At 41.7% G+C, this 14,227-nt stretch overlaps 1 protein-coding gene across 1 annotated transcript; it reads right to left on the minus strand.

Annotated features, from left to right (window-relative positions):
• Window positions 1-5,757: 5,757 nt before the first annotated feature.
• LOC108880203 (NLR family CARD domain-containing protein 3-like) lies at window positions 5,758-13,473 on the minus strand. The gene is given in 15 exon segments (XM_018671627.2): window positions 5,758-6,772; window positions 6,927-6,973; window positions 7,187-7,360; window positions 7,625-7,798; window positions 7,911-8,503; window positions 8,505-9,350; window positions 9,352-9,713; window positions 10,383-10,611; window positions 10,686-10,764; window positions 10,959-11,072; window positions 11,203-11,322; window positions 11,435-11,572; window positions 12,201-12,252; window positions 13,211-13,294; window positions 13,417-13,473. Coding segments are annotated over 12 exon segments (3,360 nt in total). The 5' UTR covers window positions 11,524-11,572; window positions 12,201-12,252; window positions 13,211-13,294; window positions 13,417-13,473; the 3' UTR covers window positions 5,758-6,239.
• Window positions 13,474-14,227: the final 754 nt, after the last annotated feature.

The raw sequence follows: 14,227 nt of genomic DNA on the forward strand, positions 1-14,227 counted from the left end.
ATAAAAGAAAAAACTAGAGAAAAAGACAAAAACTCCTCATGGAAAGTAATTCTCTGAGTCTAGAAAGTCCTGTTGAACTTAAATGTACTTTACACAATCTTACACAGGTTAACTGTTTATCCACTGATCAATACAATGAATCCCGGTTAATGAATCCTGACCTGAGAGTTTTCAGTGCACAGTGTGGACTCTTTAGTCCAACAGACAGAAGCTTCACTCCTGAATCCTGCAGGTTGTTGTTACCCAGGTCCAGATCTCTCAGACTAGAGGACTGGCAGCTGAGAACTGAGGACAGAGCTTCACAGCTTCTCTCTGAGAGGTTACAGCCACTCAGTCTGAAGAGGCAATGCAGAAAAAGACGATAATTTGTGTTTAAAGGAACAAAAATCTCAGGTTGCTCTACTGCGCTACAGCATTTAAAAATAAATCACAGATTTGTTGTGTGAAGCAGAAACATCAGCTTTTTATCTACATGATGACCAATGAGGAGATGATACATGTGGGTGATCTCTTGTTGGCACTGATTAAAATCCTGTCTGTTTTATTCTAAACAAGTTGGAGACACGACAAGTTAAAATGTTGGATAACACGAGTTTCTATATCTTAACCAAAGTTCATGTATATGTGCTCTACATAATATGAAGCAGATTTTTTAAAAATAAGACTGAGAAATACAAAGATTTTTTAAACTGTGAAACTGTATGAGCCTTTCTAACATCAGCATTGTTGGACTTGGATATCCAATCATTTAAAACAAACAGTAACTTGATCTGACCTGAGAGTTTTCAGTGCACAGTGTGGACTCTTTAGTCCAACAGACAGAAGCTTCACTCCTGAATCCTGCAGGTTGTTGTTACCCAGGTCCAGATCTCTCAGACTAGAGGACTGGCAGCTGAGAACTGAGGACAGAGCTTCACAGCTTCTCTCTGAGAGGTTACAGCCACTCAGTCTGAAGAGATGATGATAGAGAATGAAAGAAGAGAGCAATTTATTTTCTCTCCTGTTGAATACAGCAGTGTCTTTATATAATGATGAATAAATCAAACTACCTATACACTTACAGAGCGTTGTTAGAGGCTTTGATCACTGGCAGCAGCCTCAGATGATGATCATGTGAAGTAAAGTATTTTTTCAGGTCAAACACGTCCAGATCTTTCTCTGATGACAGTAAGATGAAGACCAGAGCTGACCACTGAGCAGGAGACAGTTTGTCTGTGGACAGACGTCCTGATCTCAGGGACTGTTGGATCTCCTCCACTAGAGAATGATCATTCAGTTCATTCAGACAGTGGAACAGGTTGATGCTTTTCTCTGCAGAGGAAGCCTCTTCAATCCTCTTCTTGATGTACTGGATTGTTTCCTGATTGGTCTCTGAGCCACTTCCTGTCTGTGTCAGCAGGCCTCGTAGGAGAGTCTGATTGGTCTGCAGTGAAAGACCCAGGAGGAAGCGGAGGAACAAGTCCAGGTGTCCATTTGGACTCTGTAAGGCCTTGTCCACAGCACTCTGGTAGAAGTGAGCCATTGCTAATTGACTGATTCTTGTTTCAGACTCCTGGGGGGTTGACTCTCCTTTTAACATCAGATTGACTCCAGAGTTGATGAAGGTCAGATGGACATGAAGAGCAGCCAGAAACTCCTGAACACTCAGATGGATGAAGCAGAACACCTTGTCCTGGTACAGTCCTCTCTCCTCTTTAGAGATCTGTGTGAACACTCCAGAGTAAACTGAGGCTGCTCTGATATCGATGCCACACTCTGTCAGGTCTGATTCATAGAAGATCAGGTTTCCTGTTCTGCAGCTGCTCAAATGCCAGTTTTCCAAGAGACTCAATCATCTTTCTGCTCTCTGGACTCCAGTGTGGATCTGTCTCAGATCCTCCATCATACTTGACATTCTTCTGTTTGGACTGAACAACCAGGAAAGTGGATGTACAACTCAGTCAGGGTCTTGGGCAGCTCTCCTCCCTCTCTGGATTTCAACACATCCTCCAGAACTGTAGCAGTGATCCAGCAGAAGACTGGGATGTGGCACATGATGTGGAGGCTTCGTGAGGTCTCGATGTGGGTAGATGATCTTGCTGGCCTGATCCTCATCTATGAACCTCTTCCTGAAGTACACCTCCTTCTGTGGGTCAGTGAACCCTCTGACCTCTGTTACCCTATCGAACACACTCAGGAGGGATCTGATTGGCTGCTGCAGGTCGTGTGGTTATCCAGAGGCGAGCAGAGGGAAGCAGTTTCCCCCTGATGAGGTTTGTCAGCAGCACATTCACTGAGGTGGACTCTGTAACGTCAGTCAGGATCTCAGTGTTGTGGAAGTCCAGAGGAAGTCGATACTCATCCAGACCGTCAAAGATGAACACAACCTGGAACTCTTCAAACCTGCAGATTCCTGCTTCTTTGGTTTCAGTAAAGAAGTGATGAACAAGTTCCACCAAGCTCAACTTCTTCTCTTTCAGCACATTCAGCTCTCTGAAAGTGAATGGAAATGTGAAGTGTATGTGCTGGTTGGCTTTGTCTTCAGCCCAGTCCAGAGTGAACTTCTGTGTTAAGACTGTTTTCCCAATGCCAGCCACTCCCTTTGTCATCACTGTTCTGATTGGTTCATCTCTTCCAGGTAAGGGTTTAAAGATGTCTTCTTGTCTGATTGTTCTCTCTGGTCTGTCTGGTTTCCTGGATGCTGTTTCAATCTGTCTGACTTCATGTTCATCACTGACCTCTCCAGTCCCTCCCTCTGTGATGTAGAGCTCTGTGTAGATCTGATTCAGAAGGGTTGGGTTTCCTGCTTTCGCGATCCCCTCAAACACACACTGGAACTTCTTCTTCAGGTTAAATTTGAGTTTAGGCTGGTATTTCTTAACAACTTCTGGAGGAATATACAACAAATAATACAATGAAAGTTCATAGTGAAAACAATCTACACATCCTCATGAATCAGCTGGTTCTAAATTCTTAATGATATAGTGACAATATTTATCTCTGTCTCTCCTTACTGCTCTGTTTATATTCCTGGTATGTACAGGTAAAACAAAGCTCTTAGAGCTAATGCCTGATGGCCAGTTTGCAAACCTGTTAGCTCATTAGCTTAATGTATTAAAAGCCTCTCTCTTGTGGAGAGGTTTATTCTCAGAGAGCAGAGCTTCAATAAAAATGGGTGACACACAGATAATAAGTTACAACAGCTTCCTCAACTGTGGATTCTCAGCTCCTGTTGTCTTTTACTCTACCTGCTGCAGCAGCTGCATGAGCTGATGGATCCTCAGGAACAGCTGGTGACAGTGTTCCTGATGGTGGAAAGTGAATGTTGAATCATTTTCTGTTTTTATGACTTCAAAATAAATGTACAGAATATCAAACAGAAAGCATTTGACCTCTGACGTCAATTATTTGGAAACACATGGTGACAAAGCCAACAATAAAAGCTTAACAAAGGTAAAATGAAACTGATAAATACATTTCAGATGTTTTAAAATATATTTGACATATTTTTGTTCAGTATTTCATTTTTTCTTAGGACTGACCTCCATACTCATTGATCTTCTTTAAGACCAATTCTGCCACCTGCATCACATTTTTTGCAGTATACCGTTGTGACCATCAAATCAACTGTGTCCAGTCTGTCTTTGTTCTCCAGTCTGGATTTGCTAATGGCTGGGAAACCATCCAGTAACTCCTGAACCTGCAGGAACCACTGGAACCGCTTCAGTTCTTCAGCTCCCAAATCCTCCAAAATTCTCAGCAGCTGCAGCTGTACAGGCATCGCCATCTTTGCTCTATGAAAAGCATCAGAAGACATTTTCTCACTAAAGACAGGAGTATGTTTCAGGTGTCTCCTCATATAATTTATTCATTTAGGTTTTTCACACTTTATTCCAGCATCTGGAACGTCAGAAATTATAAAGGGTACTCATTGGCTCTTTGCTCTTCATGGACACACAGATGGATCTAGGTCTAAATTCAGCAAAGTTTGATCTTTACTGTGCTGTACTACTATTATCAGTCCACTAGATGGTGCCATGAAGCTGCAGTGAGGTGAGCCGAGCGCACACACGATGCATGGATGATCATTTCCATTCAGTGACACACAAGGAGTGAGATCCACTTTTGTTTTATCTGCCACAATCTCTCCATCTACAGCCTCCCTGTAGAGAATCACCTCATGAATGATGATCTGCAGATTATTTTTCTGTTGATCCAACAGTTGTTGCAGTTTCTAAAGATTCTATAGAAATAATGCTGAGCTTTTATGTGTCTGTAAATTCCTAATAGCTGCCTACAGAGTTTCCTGTGAAGGACTCACATGAAGTCATCATGTGTTTAAGTCTAGAATCTGAAGCTGATCAGTGACAGTAACTACATCTGTCAGGTTACTGTGCTGCAGTACAAGCAGAAAAGAGCAAAGAGAGGACCTTTGTACCTCACAACTGTTCTTGAGTAAATGTTCTCAGTTACTTTCAACTACTTCTTCTTGTTTGAGGAGCAGGAGGATCCAACTCATCATCATCATCAATCAGGTATGCAGTTTTGCTTCGATCCCGTCCTCTCACTGGCTTCACATCAGCTACTCTGTCAGTGCCTGAGAGTTCTTGCAGAATGTGTTGCTGGTTGACCTTAGATCAACATCTTAAAGACAGAGAGCAATTTTTAAAGGTTTTATTTTTATTATTTTTCATATGAAAAGAATTAAAGAGTTGGAAAACAGTTTGGGCTATTTGGTGATATTTTTGGTAAATGATTTTTATATATTTTATTGTTTAAAACAGACTTACCATGTGCTGCTCATTAATGTGATGCAACATGGCCTCTGATCCTTCTCCTCCTTCACTTCCTCATAACGACTAATGTGGCATGTTAAATAAACCTTTAATCTTATTGGTCAGAGGGGATGTCATTTACACATAGGGAACTCCCACAGAGGTTTGAACAGAAAGCAGTCTGTGCTTCAGTTACTGTGGAGCTGCAGCTCAGCATTATTTTCATCATCCATTCATCTGAGAGATATTTTCTTCATTAATGACTGTTTTATGTATCAAATGTTGTTACTCTCTGTTCATTGCTCTCGCTAAAGATAATTTAGTCAAATTATTTTGCCTTCTTTATTTTATCTTTGTGTTTGACTTTACATCATTTTGGATTTGAATGATAGAGATGACTCAAACAGAAGAGAACATAAGCAAAATGTGTTTATACAATAATATATTTCAACAATAAAACTGTGTTATGTCTGTAGGCTCCACTGTAATAACCAGAGAACATGTATGTGTGGTCAGCAGGCCGTTGCTGTTTGTGTTAAACAGCTCAGGGATGCTGATCAGTACCTGCTCTTCCTCTCTCCTCTTCATCACCTTCTCTCTTTCTCTTTCTCTCAGTCTCTCCATCTAGTCCCATATCTCCTCTCCTCTTTTCAGTTCAGTCTGTAAACACAGGCTCAGATGATGTTTATACGTAAATGTATCCTACCTCCTCTAATCTGACAGTGAAAATAAAAATATACAGGTGAACCTCATCGACCACCTGGAGCCTCGTGGAAAAACACACTGTAAGCTTTGTTTCGTAGAACATTTCAGCCTTTTCTCTAGATATAAACCTTCAACACTAAGAACCCCAGGACCTGTTTCACATTTATTCTTTGAGAGACAAACAATCATTCACACTTGCATTCACACCTACGGACAATTTAGAGTCACCAATTAACCTACAGTGCTATCCACTGCACCATTGTGCCATCCCATGAATTGTTACAAACACAAAAAAAACTACAGTGATGGTGTATTTTATTTTAAATGCACTCATAAATCATTAGCAAATCAAAAACATTTTAATACTTAATCGGCATTCAGGAAACCACTTGAAAGTAAAAATGACAATAAAAAATATTCCGGGACTATATGATTAACTGATATCAATGAATCAATTGATGCTTTATAAGACATTGTATGTTTGTATGTATGTTTTAACGGAATAATAATAAAAAGTTTACTCAGAATATCCTCAATTAAAGCAGCACACTGAATATTGTGTATACATAATAAGTTTTATCATTAGAAAATCTGTGACATTGAAATTTGCTGACCATTCCAACGGACAGATTTGTTTTACAAACACTATATAATTTCTTTACTACAGCTTATTGTGAGTCCCTTCTGCATTTTTTCCTCATTTATGGTCATGTTTCTCTTCTTTCCCTGTTTCATGTGTGTGAATGGAAGAGACATGAACTTTCACAGAGAAAACTTCTGCTACACTGAACACAGAGACAGTGAGGAACCAGACGGCCAGACTGCAAACCCAGGATAAAGAGGTTCAGTGAATGTGGTGTTGAAGGTGTAGAGGTGGATCAGTGAGTCAGAGGAGACTCTGTAGAAGGACACAGAGCCAGCAGGATAGTCTACATACACTGCTACTCTGTCAGAGACAGAGGAGGAGGAGATATAAGTTTCTCTGTTATTGTGACAGACGGCATAACCATAAACATCAGAGCAGAACAGATTCCAGGACTGATTGTTCAGTCCAAACCAACAGTCTTTACTGTTTCCTTTCCTTCTGATTCCTCTGTAACTCACTGAGACATAAACCTCTCCTTTCCACTCAACCTCCCAGTAACAGCAACCAGTCAGATCAGTTCTACACAGCAGCAGAGGACACTGATCAAATCTGTCTGGATGATCAGGATATGACTGATCCTCCTCCACACGTGTCATCTTCCTGTTGTTGTCAGACAGTTTGATTTTTGTGTTTACTGTGTTTGTGTCGATTGTGAGTTGACAGGAATCTGATGGAGAGAACAAGACACAATACAGCTGCTGTTATAGATCTGATCACTGATTGACAGTTTGATGATGACTCATGACATCAGTGATGTAAATGAGTGATGTGACAGTTTGAAGCTGCTTTGTTTTCAGGAATCAAATTAAAAACACACTTACACTTCCTCAGACCTGGACTCAACCATCGGACTCCAGCAGGCTCCACCCTGAAAGGAGGAGGGGGGTCAGACCAGCACATTCTCTTTCAGCATGCTAACATGGACATTACATGGCTCCAATACACAGATTGTTCTATTATTCTGTTGTTGAATACAAAGAACTTGTGTACAGATCTGTCTTCAGCTGTGACAGAGAAAATGTTTCCAGCTCTCCCTCCTCTATCAGACATCGTCTGTGGCTGCAGCAGGCCTCTACATTACCTGAGAGTGTCCAGTCTCCAGTCTGGATCCTCCAGTCCAGCACGCAGTCGCTTCACTCCTGAGTCTCCTGGATGATTGTAGCTCAGGTCCAGCACTCTCAGATGGGAGGGGTTGGAGCTCAGAGCTGAGGCCAGAGAAGCACAGCCTTCCTCTGTGATCAGACAGCCTGACAGACTGCAAACACACAACACACAGGAACCCTCTGTCAATACTACAATGTGTTTGAAACAAATTCATGAAAATATCTTAAACATCATCAGTGGAATTAAATAATTCAACAATAAAAGAAAAAACTAGAGAAAAAGACAAAAACTCCTCATGGAAAGTAATTCTCTGAGTCTAGAAAGTCCTGTTGAACTTAAATGTACTTTACACAATCTTACACAGGTTAACTGTTTATCCACTGATCATCAATGAACCCGGTTAATGAATCCTGACCTGAGAGTTTTCAGTGCACAGTGTGGACTCTTTAGTCCAACAGACAGAAGCTTCACTCCTGAATCCTGCAGGTTGTTGTTACCCAGGTCCAGATCTCTCAGACTAGAGGACTGGCAGCTGAGAACTGAGGACAGAGCTTCACAGCTTCTCTCTGAGAGGTTACAGCCACTCAGTCTGAAGAGATGATGATAGAGAATGAAAGAAGAGAGCAATTTATTTTCTCTCCTGTTGAATACAGCAGTGTCTTTATATAATGATGAATAAATCAAACTACCTATACACTTACAGAGCTTTGTTAGAGGCTTTGATCACTGGCAGCAGCCTCAGAAGAGCCTCCTCTGAAGCAGAGTATTTCTTCAGGTCAAACACGTCCAGATCTTTCTCTGATGACAGTAAGATGAAGACCAGAGCTGACCACTGAGCAGGAGACAGTTTGTCTGTGGACAGACGTCCTGATCTCAGGGACTGTTGGATCTCCTCCACTAGAGAATGATCATTCAGTTCATTCAGACAGTGGAACAGGTTGATGCTTTTCTCTGCAGAGGAAGCCTCTTCAATCCTCTTCTTGATGTACTGGATTGTTTCCTGATTGGTCTCTGAGCCACTTCCTGTCTGTGTCAGCAGGCCTCGTAGGAGAGTCTGATTGGTCTGCTGTGAAAGACCCAGGAGGAAGCGGAGGAACAAGTCCAGGTGTCCATTTGGACTCTGTAAGGCCTTGTCCACAGCACTCTGGTAGAAATCTGTCTCTGTAGATACATTTTTTCTTCTGTTTGCCTTCTGGGAGGTTGATTTCTTTTCTGACAGCAGATTGACTCCAGAGTTGATGAAGGTCAGATGGACATGAAGAGCAGCCAGAAACTCCTGAACACTCAGATGGATCGAAGCAGAACACCTTGTCCTGGTACAGTCCTCTCTCCTCTATGAAGATCTGTGTTAACACTCCAGAGTAAACTGAGGCTGCTCTGATATCGATGCCACACTCTGTCAGGTCTGATTCATAGAAGATCAGGTTTCCTGTCTGCAGCTGCTCAAAAGCCAGTTTTCCAAGAGACTCAATCATCTTCCTGGTCTCTGGACTCCAGTGTGGATCTGTCTCAGATCCTCCATCATACTTGATGTTCTTCAGTTTGGACTGAACCACCAGAAAGTGGATGTACAACTCAGTCAGGGTCTTGGGCAGCTCTCCTCCCTCTCTGGTTTTCAACACATCCTCCAGAACTGTAGCAGTGATCCAGCAGAAGACTGGGATGTGGCACATGATGTGGAGGCTTCGTGAGGTCTCGATGTGGTCTATGATCTTGCTGGCCTGATCCTCATCTACAAACCTCTTCCTGAAGTACACCTCCTTCTGTGGGTCAGTGAACCCTCTGACCTCTGTCACCATATCAACACACTTAGGAGGGATCTGATTGGCTGCTGCAGGTCGTGTGGTTATCCAGAGGCGAGCAGAGGGAAGCAGTTTCCCCCTGATGAGGTTTGTCAGCAGCACATTCACTGAGGTGGACTCTGTAACATCAGTCAGGATCTCAGTGTTGTGGAAGTCCAGAGGAAGTCGATACTCATCCAGACCGTCAAAGATGAACACAACCTGGAACTCTTCAAACCTGCAGATTCCTGCTTCTTTGGTTTCAGTAAAGAAGTGATGAACAAGTTCCACCAAGCTCAACTTCTTCTCTTTCAGCACATTCAGCTCTCTGAAAGTGAATGGAAATGTGAAGTGTATGTGCCTGGTTGGCTTTGTCTTCAGCCCAGTCCAGAGTGAACTTCTGTGTTAAGACTGTTTTCCCAATGCCAGCCACTCCCTTTGTCATCACTGTTCTGATTGGTTCATCTCTTCCAGGTAAGGGTTTAAAGATGTCTTCTTGTCTGATTGTTCTCTCTGGTCTGTCTGGTTTCCTGGATGCTGTTTCAATCTGTCTGATTTCATGTTCATCATTGACCTCTCCAGTCCCTCCCTCTGTGATGTAGAGCTCTGTGTAGATCTGATTCAGAGGGGTTGGGTTTCCTGATTTAGCGATCCCCTCAAACACACACTGGAACTTCTTCTTCAGGTTTGATTTGAGGTTCTGCTGACACATAGCAGGAGATCCTGAAAGAACAAATAACATTGTTGAGTATACCCTCGAGAAAATATGACCACTTAATTTACTGAAAGAATGAACAACTAAGGTGGGTACATTCCATTGCTTCCATTACTGACAGACTAAAAATGTTGCCTATATCGTTTGTAGACTGGGAACCAACTGGATCAAGGTGTTAGATGACAGAAATTTTGAGATTTCAAATGACTGCAGTGGCTCAAGGTGTAAGGTACCTTCAACAAACTTTGTAGGTTGAGGACACTATGGATTCAATCATGACTACTAAGACCAAAAAGCTTTGAAAAATAAATCTCTATGACCCATTAACTCTGTGGGGCAGAACACTCATGGGATGTTGTGTGGTTGTGGGTTCAACCCTTAGGGCAACTAAATCAAATGTAAAGTCCAACACCTGCCGTGAAGATTGAGTTTCTGGGGAAATGAAATCAAACTGGCTCAGTGGTTGCATGCCATTTGCATTTTTTCCTTGTTGCTTAGTGCCTCCCATTGAAGACACAAGGAGAGATGATAATTATTTGTTGTGAGAGCTGACTCTGACTGTCAAACTGTCAAACATTCAACAATCAGAGGACAGATATATGAAGACAGGGTTTTACACAGACCAAAAACTCAGCTATCAACTCAACACTTGATATGTGAAGAAGAAATCCTCTTACTGATCTGCAGACAGTCAGCCAGCTCTTCCTCCTTCATTCTCCTCAGGAAGTTCAGTGTGATCTTCAGAAACGCCTCTCTGCTGCTCCTCCTCTGCTCTTCATCCTCACCATCCAACACCTCCTCATCCTCCCTCTGACTCTCTAAGCATTCTGGGTAATCTGGACTCAGAACCCTCTGCATCTTCTTCAACTCATTCTTCACAAAAGTGATGATGTTCTCCTCCAGCAGCTGAAACAGAAAACTATATGAATGACTCAATCAAAATAAAATCATGGAGCCAAATGTCAGATCTATGTACAGACCATAAATATGGAGTCCAGCTGTGTTTGATGCTGCTGGCCAGACTGACCACTGGGAACCTCTGAGCTCTCCTGGTCCACTCTGTGGAGGAATCATTAAGAATTAGATCACATTATGTCTGTCCACACAGAGACAGACACAAGGTAAAGGTCCATGAAGTGATATTTGGATGTGAACAGTGAATCAGACGACACCCTGTAGTGGTAAAGGTTTACTAGTCCTGCTGATCTCACTAGACATGAATCAGTCACATTATAATGTTAGTAACAGCTGACCTCTTTGGAGTAAAGGCTTGTTGTCCATTAAAATTAGTGAACCACTCCTTTGACTTGTTGCTCTGGAGAGACAAACAGCTAGGCTCAGTAGAGTCTGGTCTCTGCTGCTGGATCCTAAAACAAAAACAGAACTGATAAATCTGCATGTTAAATAAAAACTGATGAAAAATATGTTCAGTCTTTTAATAAGCACAACAACTAACTTTTAATGTGAAATGTCTTTCTGTCAGTTTTTAATTCTCACCTTCCATCATCAGACTTTTTGAAATGAAGAGGAGGTTCAATGGAGTGGTCACTCTTCATAGACACACAGCTGGGTTCAGGTCCAGGTCCAGCAGAGTCTGGTGAGTGCTGCTGCTCTGGGCTTCAACACAACACACACAGAGCAGTGAGTGTGAATAATGATGGTGGAGTGATGTGAGTGCTGAGCTCTGACATGGAGAGGAGTCATGGACAGTTAGAGATCCTCATCTCACCTCTGAGCTTTGGTCTGGCTCTCATGTTCCCCACACAGAGCGGTTTTAGAGGGAGGGACTCCCTCCTCTCTGTCCTCACACTGATACATGCTGCTCAATTCACGTCCACATCAACTCAGACACACTTTCTACCTTCATCTGTGGAGGAAACACAAATCATTCATCTGCACATTAACTGAAATCACCCTTTACATCATTCTACTCTAAAAAATATTAGCTGCTCCTCCACTGATTGGATCTTCTTTTCTTTTTCATATCAGTGTCAGTCGAATGCAGTCAGACTACTGAATGCAGTACTTCTACTAGGGGTCCTCTAGATGGTGTCATGAGACTGCAGTTGAGCTGTCAGTCAACAGCAGCCAAGCATTCACATGATGCATGGTTCAGTTTGACCTCCATAAAAAAGCTGTAAGTATGTGGGAATGATTCTGCTGTGAGGCCCGAACTATTAAAATTTATTCTTAATATGATTTATTTGACAATAAACACAAACATAAACAGGCTGCTTAACACTGACAGATGTTGGATCTCACCTGGTGTGAGGCATTTAAATGTAATTCTTATGGCCTCAAAATGCTTAAAAGAGAAAATAAAAAATGTGTGAAAATAAATAATCCAGCAACACAGAGATTTATCTTCAAGCACGAGAGTTCTCCAAATGTTGTAATGAAATAAGAACCAAAGCACTACTACAAACATTATACAGACAGAAACAAAGACTGAAGTCGCTAAAGACAAACTGACAGTATCAAACAAAGAAACTTACTCTTGATGCAAACAGTCCAAAGAGCTGAAGAAGAAAACTCTCCACTCCACACCTGCAGAGAAACGGTTGTGACACAGGTAAGCTTTCTGTTAGACTGAGTCAGGCTCCACCTGTAATGGAGGCAGGCCAGGTAGGACGGGCTGGAACAGGAGATTTTCACATTAAGATGTCATTTTACATGTTGATTCTGACTTATTTAAGTTATTATAGTTTCTTAAATCAGACTGTTGATGAGTCTCTTGCCCTGGACACCATCTAAACTGATAGACACACATGGAATTATTTTCCATATTTACAATTTAAAAACTTTTCATGTGCTGCGTTCATGCAGCCAATATGTTGCAGTCCACTTTTACTTCCACGAGATGGCGCCAAATCTTTCTAATGACGGGTGGGGACATGTACTTCAGCCTCATCTGTCTTTTATAAAAGTAAAAACCCAGCTTTCTAATTTTACCTGAGTAAAAGTACACACGTATTCTCAGTAACTTACACGTTAATGTTTTCGGGTGGAGCTGGTTTCAGCTGTTTTTCAACTGTAAAAATTTCCTGTATTTATTTCCTAGTATAAAGAAACAGGAAATGACTGGACTGAGTAGGCTGCCGCAGTTCCTATTGGGGGAGAGGCAGGTTTGTGCCATATTATTTCTTTCACATCAACCAAAGCCCCTCAGCCCCTCCGACTTCTCCACCGAGTCCACATCAGTCCGGCAGAGTCTGTCTAATGACAGAGAAAGTCGGAGCTGTTCTCCAGCGGCTGTCCGGCCGAGCTCAGGCCGCATATAGTGACTAGGACAGCGGGAGAATAGCGGCACATTCACAGGCTGATTGAGAAAGTAGGTCACCACAATAATAACGACTCCACATATACATACAACAAATTTTATCTCGGTCCGACTTTACACTTACACCTTTAATGTCACCTGAAGTGACATTAAAGCAACACTGGGATGACACTGCAGTATAACGACAGGCCTTAACAGGTGGAATATTAAAAACAGCTACATCACCTTCATGAAGAAAATAATCTGCGCCACAAGGATCGGGGAAAAGTGAAACTAAACCTCAGACAGGAAATGGGAAGAGGATAATTCCTGGAAAACAAAGAAATAAAAGTGGGTAGAAATATTATCAGACATAAAAGTTCAGTTGTAGTTTAACTTTGCTTAGAAACACAAACGATTAGCAACAAACTCTTTAAGTATCTTTGACCAACCTTAGCAAAAAGTCCTAATGGATCTAATGACTGTGACTGTTCATTGGTGATGAGGTGTCGCCCTCTGGTGGTGGGCAGATAAACGACACGATTTCAGTATAATGAACACATATGACAGCGTTTTAAAATGATAAAGACTTAAATCTTTATATTACAATTGTACTAATGACTGCTGTTAACCACACTGATACAGACAGTGAAGTCTTCAATACAAGCATTCATGCTTCATATTAATGTGGACTCACAGATGCTGCTCCTACAGTCCTGCTCAACACCTGCTCTTACATTTAGAACTTAGTCCTACTTCTTGTTTTATTACTACTATTACTACTATTATAATTTTAATGATTATTGCTATTATTACTATTATTAGTACCACCTTATATCTCTACATGGAATTGAATTTGGGTGCAATTATCACCAAGAATGGTAAGTCACAATTTAGTTTGAATTTCAACTGAATAATTGATAAAGCTATGAAAAAGCTTAACTCATGGTTACAGGGGGACTTATCTTTAAAACGCCCATCATGTGACTAAATCTGTATTTATGTATGCCAGTGAAAAGCGGGTAATTCATTTTCTAACTTTTACAACTTTGAACCACACTTTCAAAATAAATTAGCTCAAACGTTTCCGGAGAAATTTGAATTCTCTGAGTGCTAACTGCATGTTACTATGCCAAAGAAAGTTGGTGGAAACGAAAGACAAACAAAAGGTTTGGCCACTCAGTCAACCCAGAGTCCAGCTCGGTCACTGAGGTCTCGCAAAAACACTCGAAATGAAAACAGTCCGAGACCCGGAACCTAGCG

The sequence above is a fragment of the Lates calcarifer genome, linkage group LG7_2 (genome assembly GCF_001640805.2).
Source record: "Lates calcarifer isolate ASB-BC8 linkage group LG7_2, TLL_Latcal_v3, whole genome shotgun sequence".
In the NCBI taxonomy this organism is placed as follows: domain Eukaryota; kingdom Metazoa; phylum Chordata; class Actinopteri; family Centropomidae; genus Lates; species Lates calcarifer.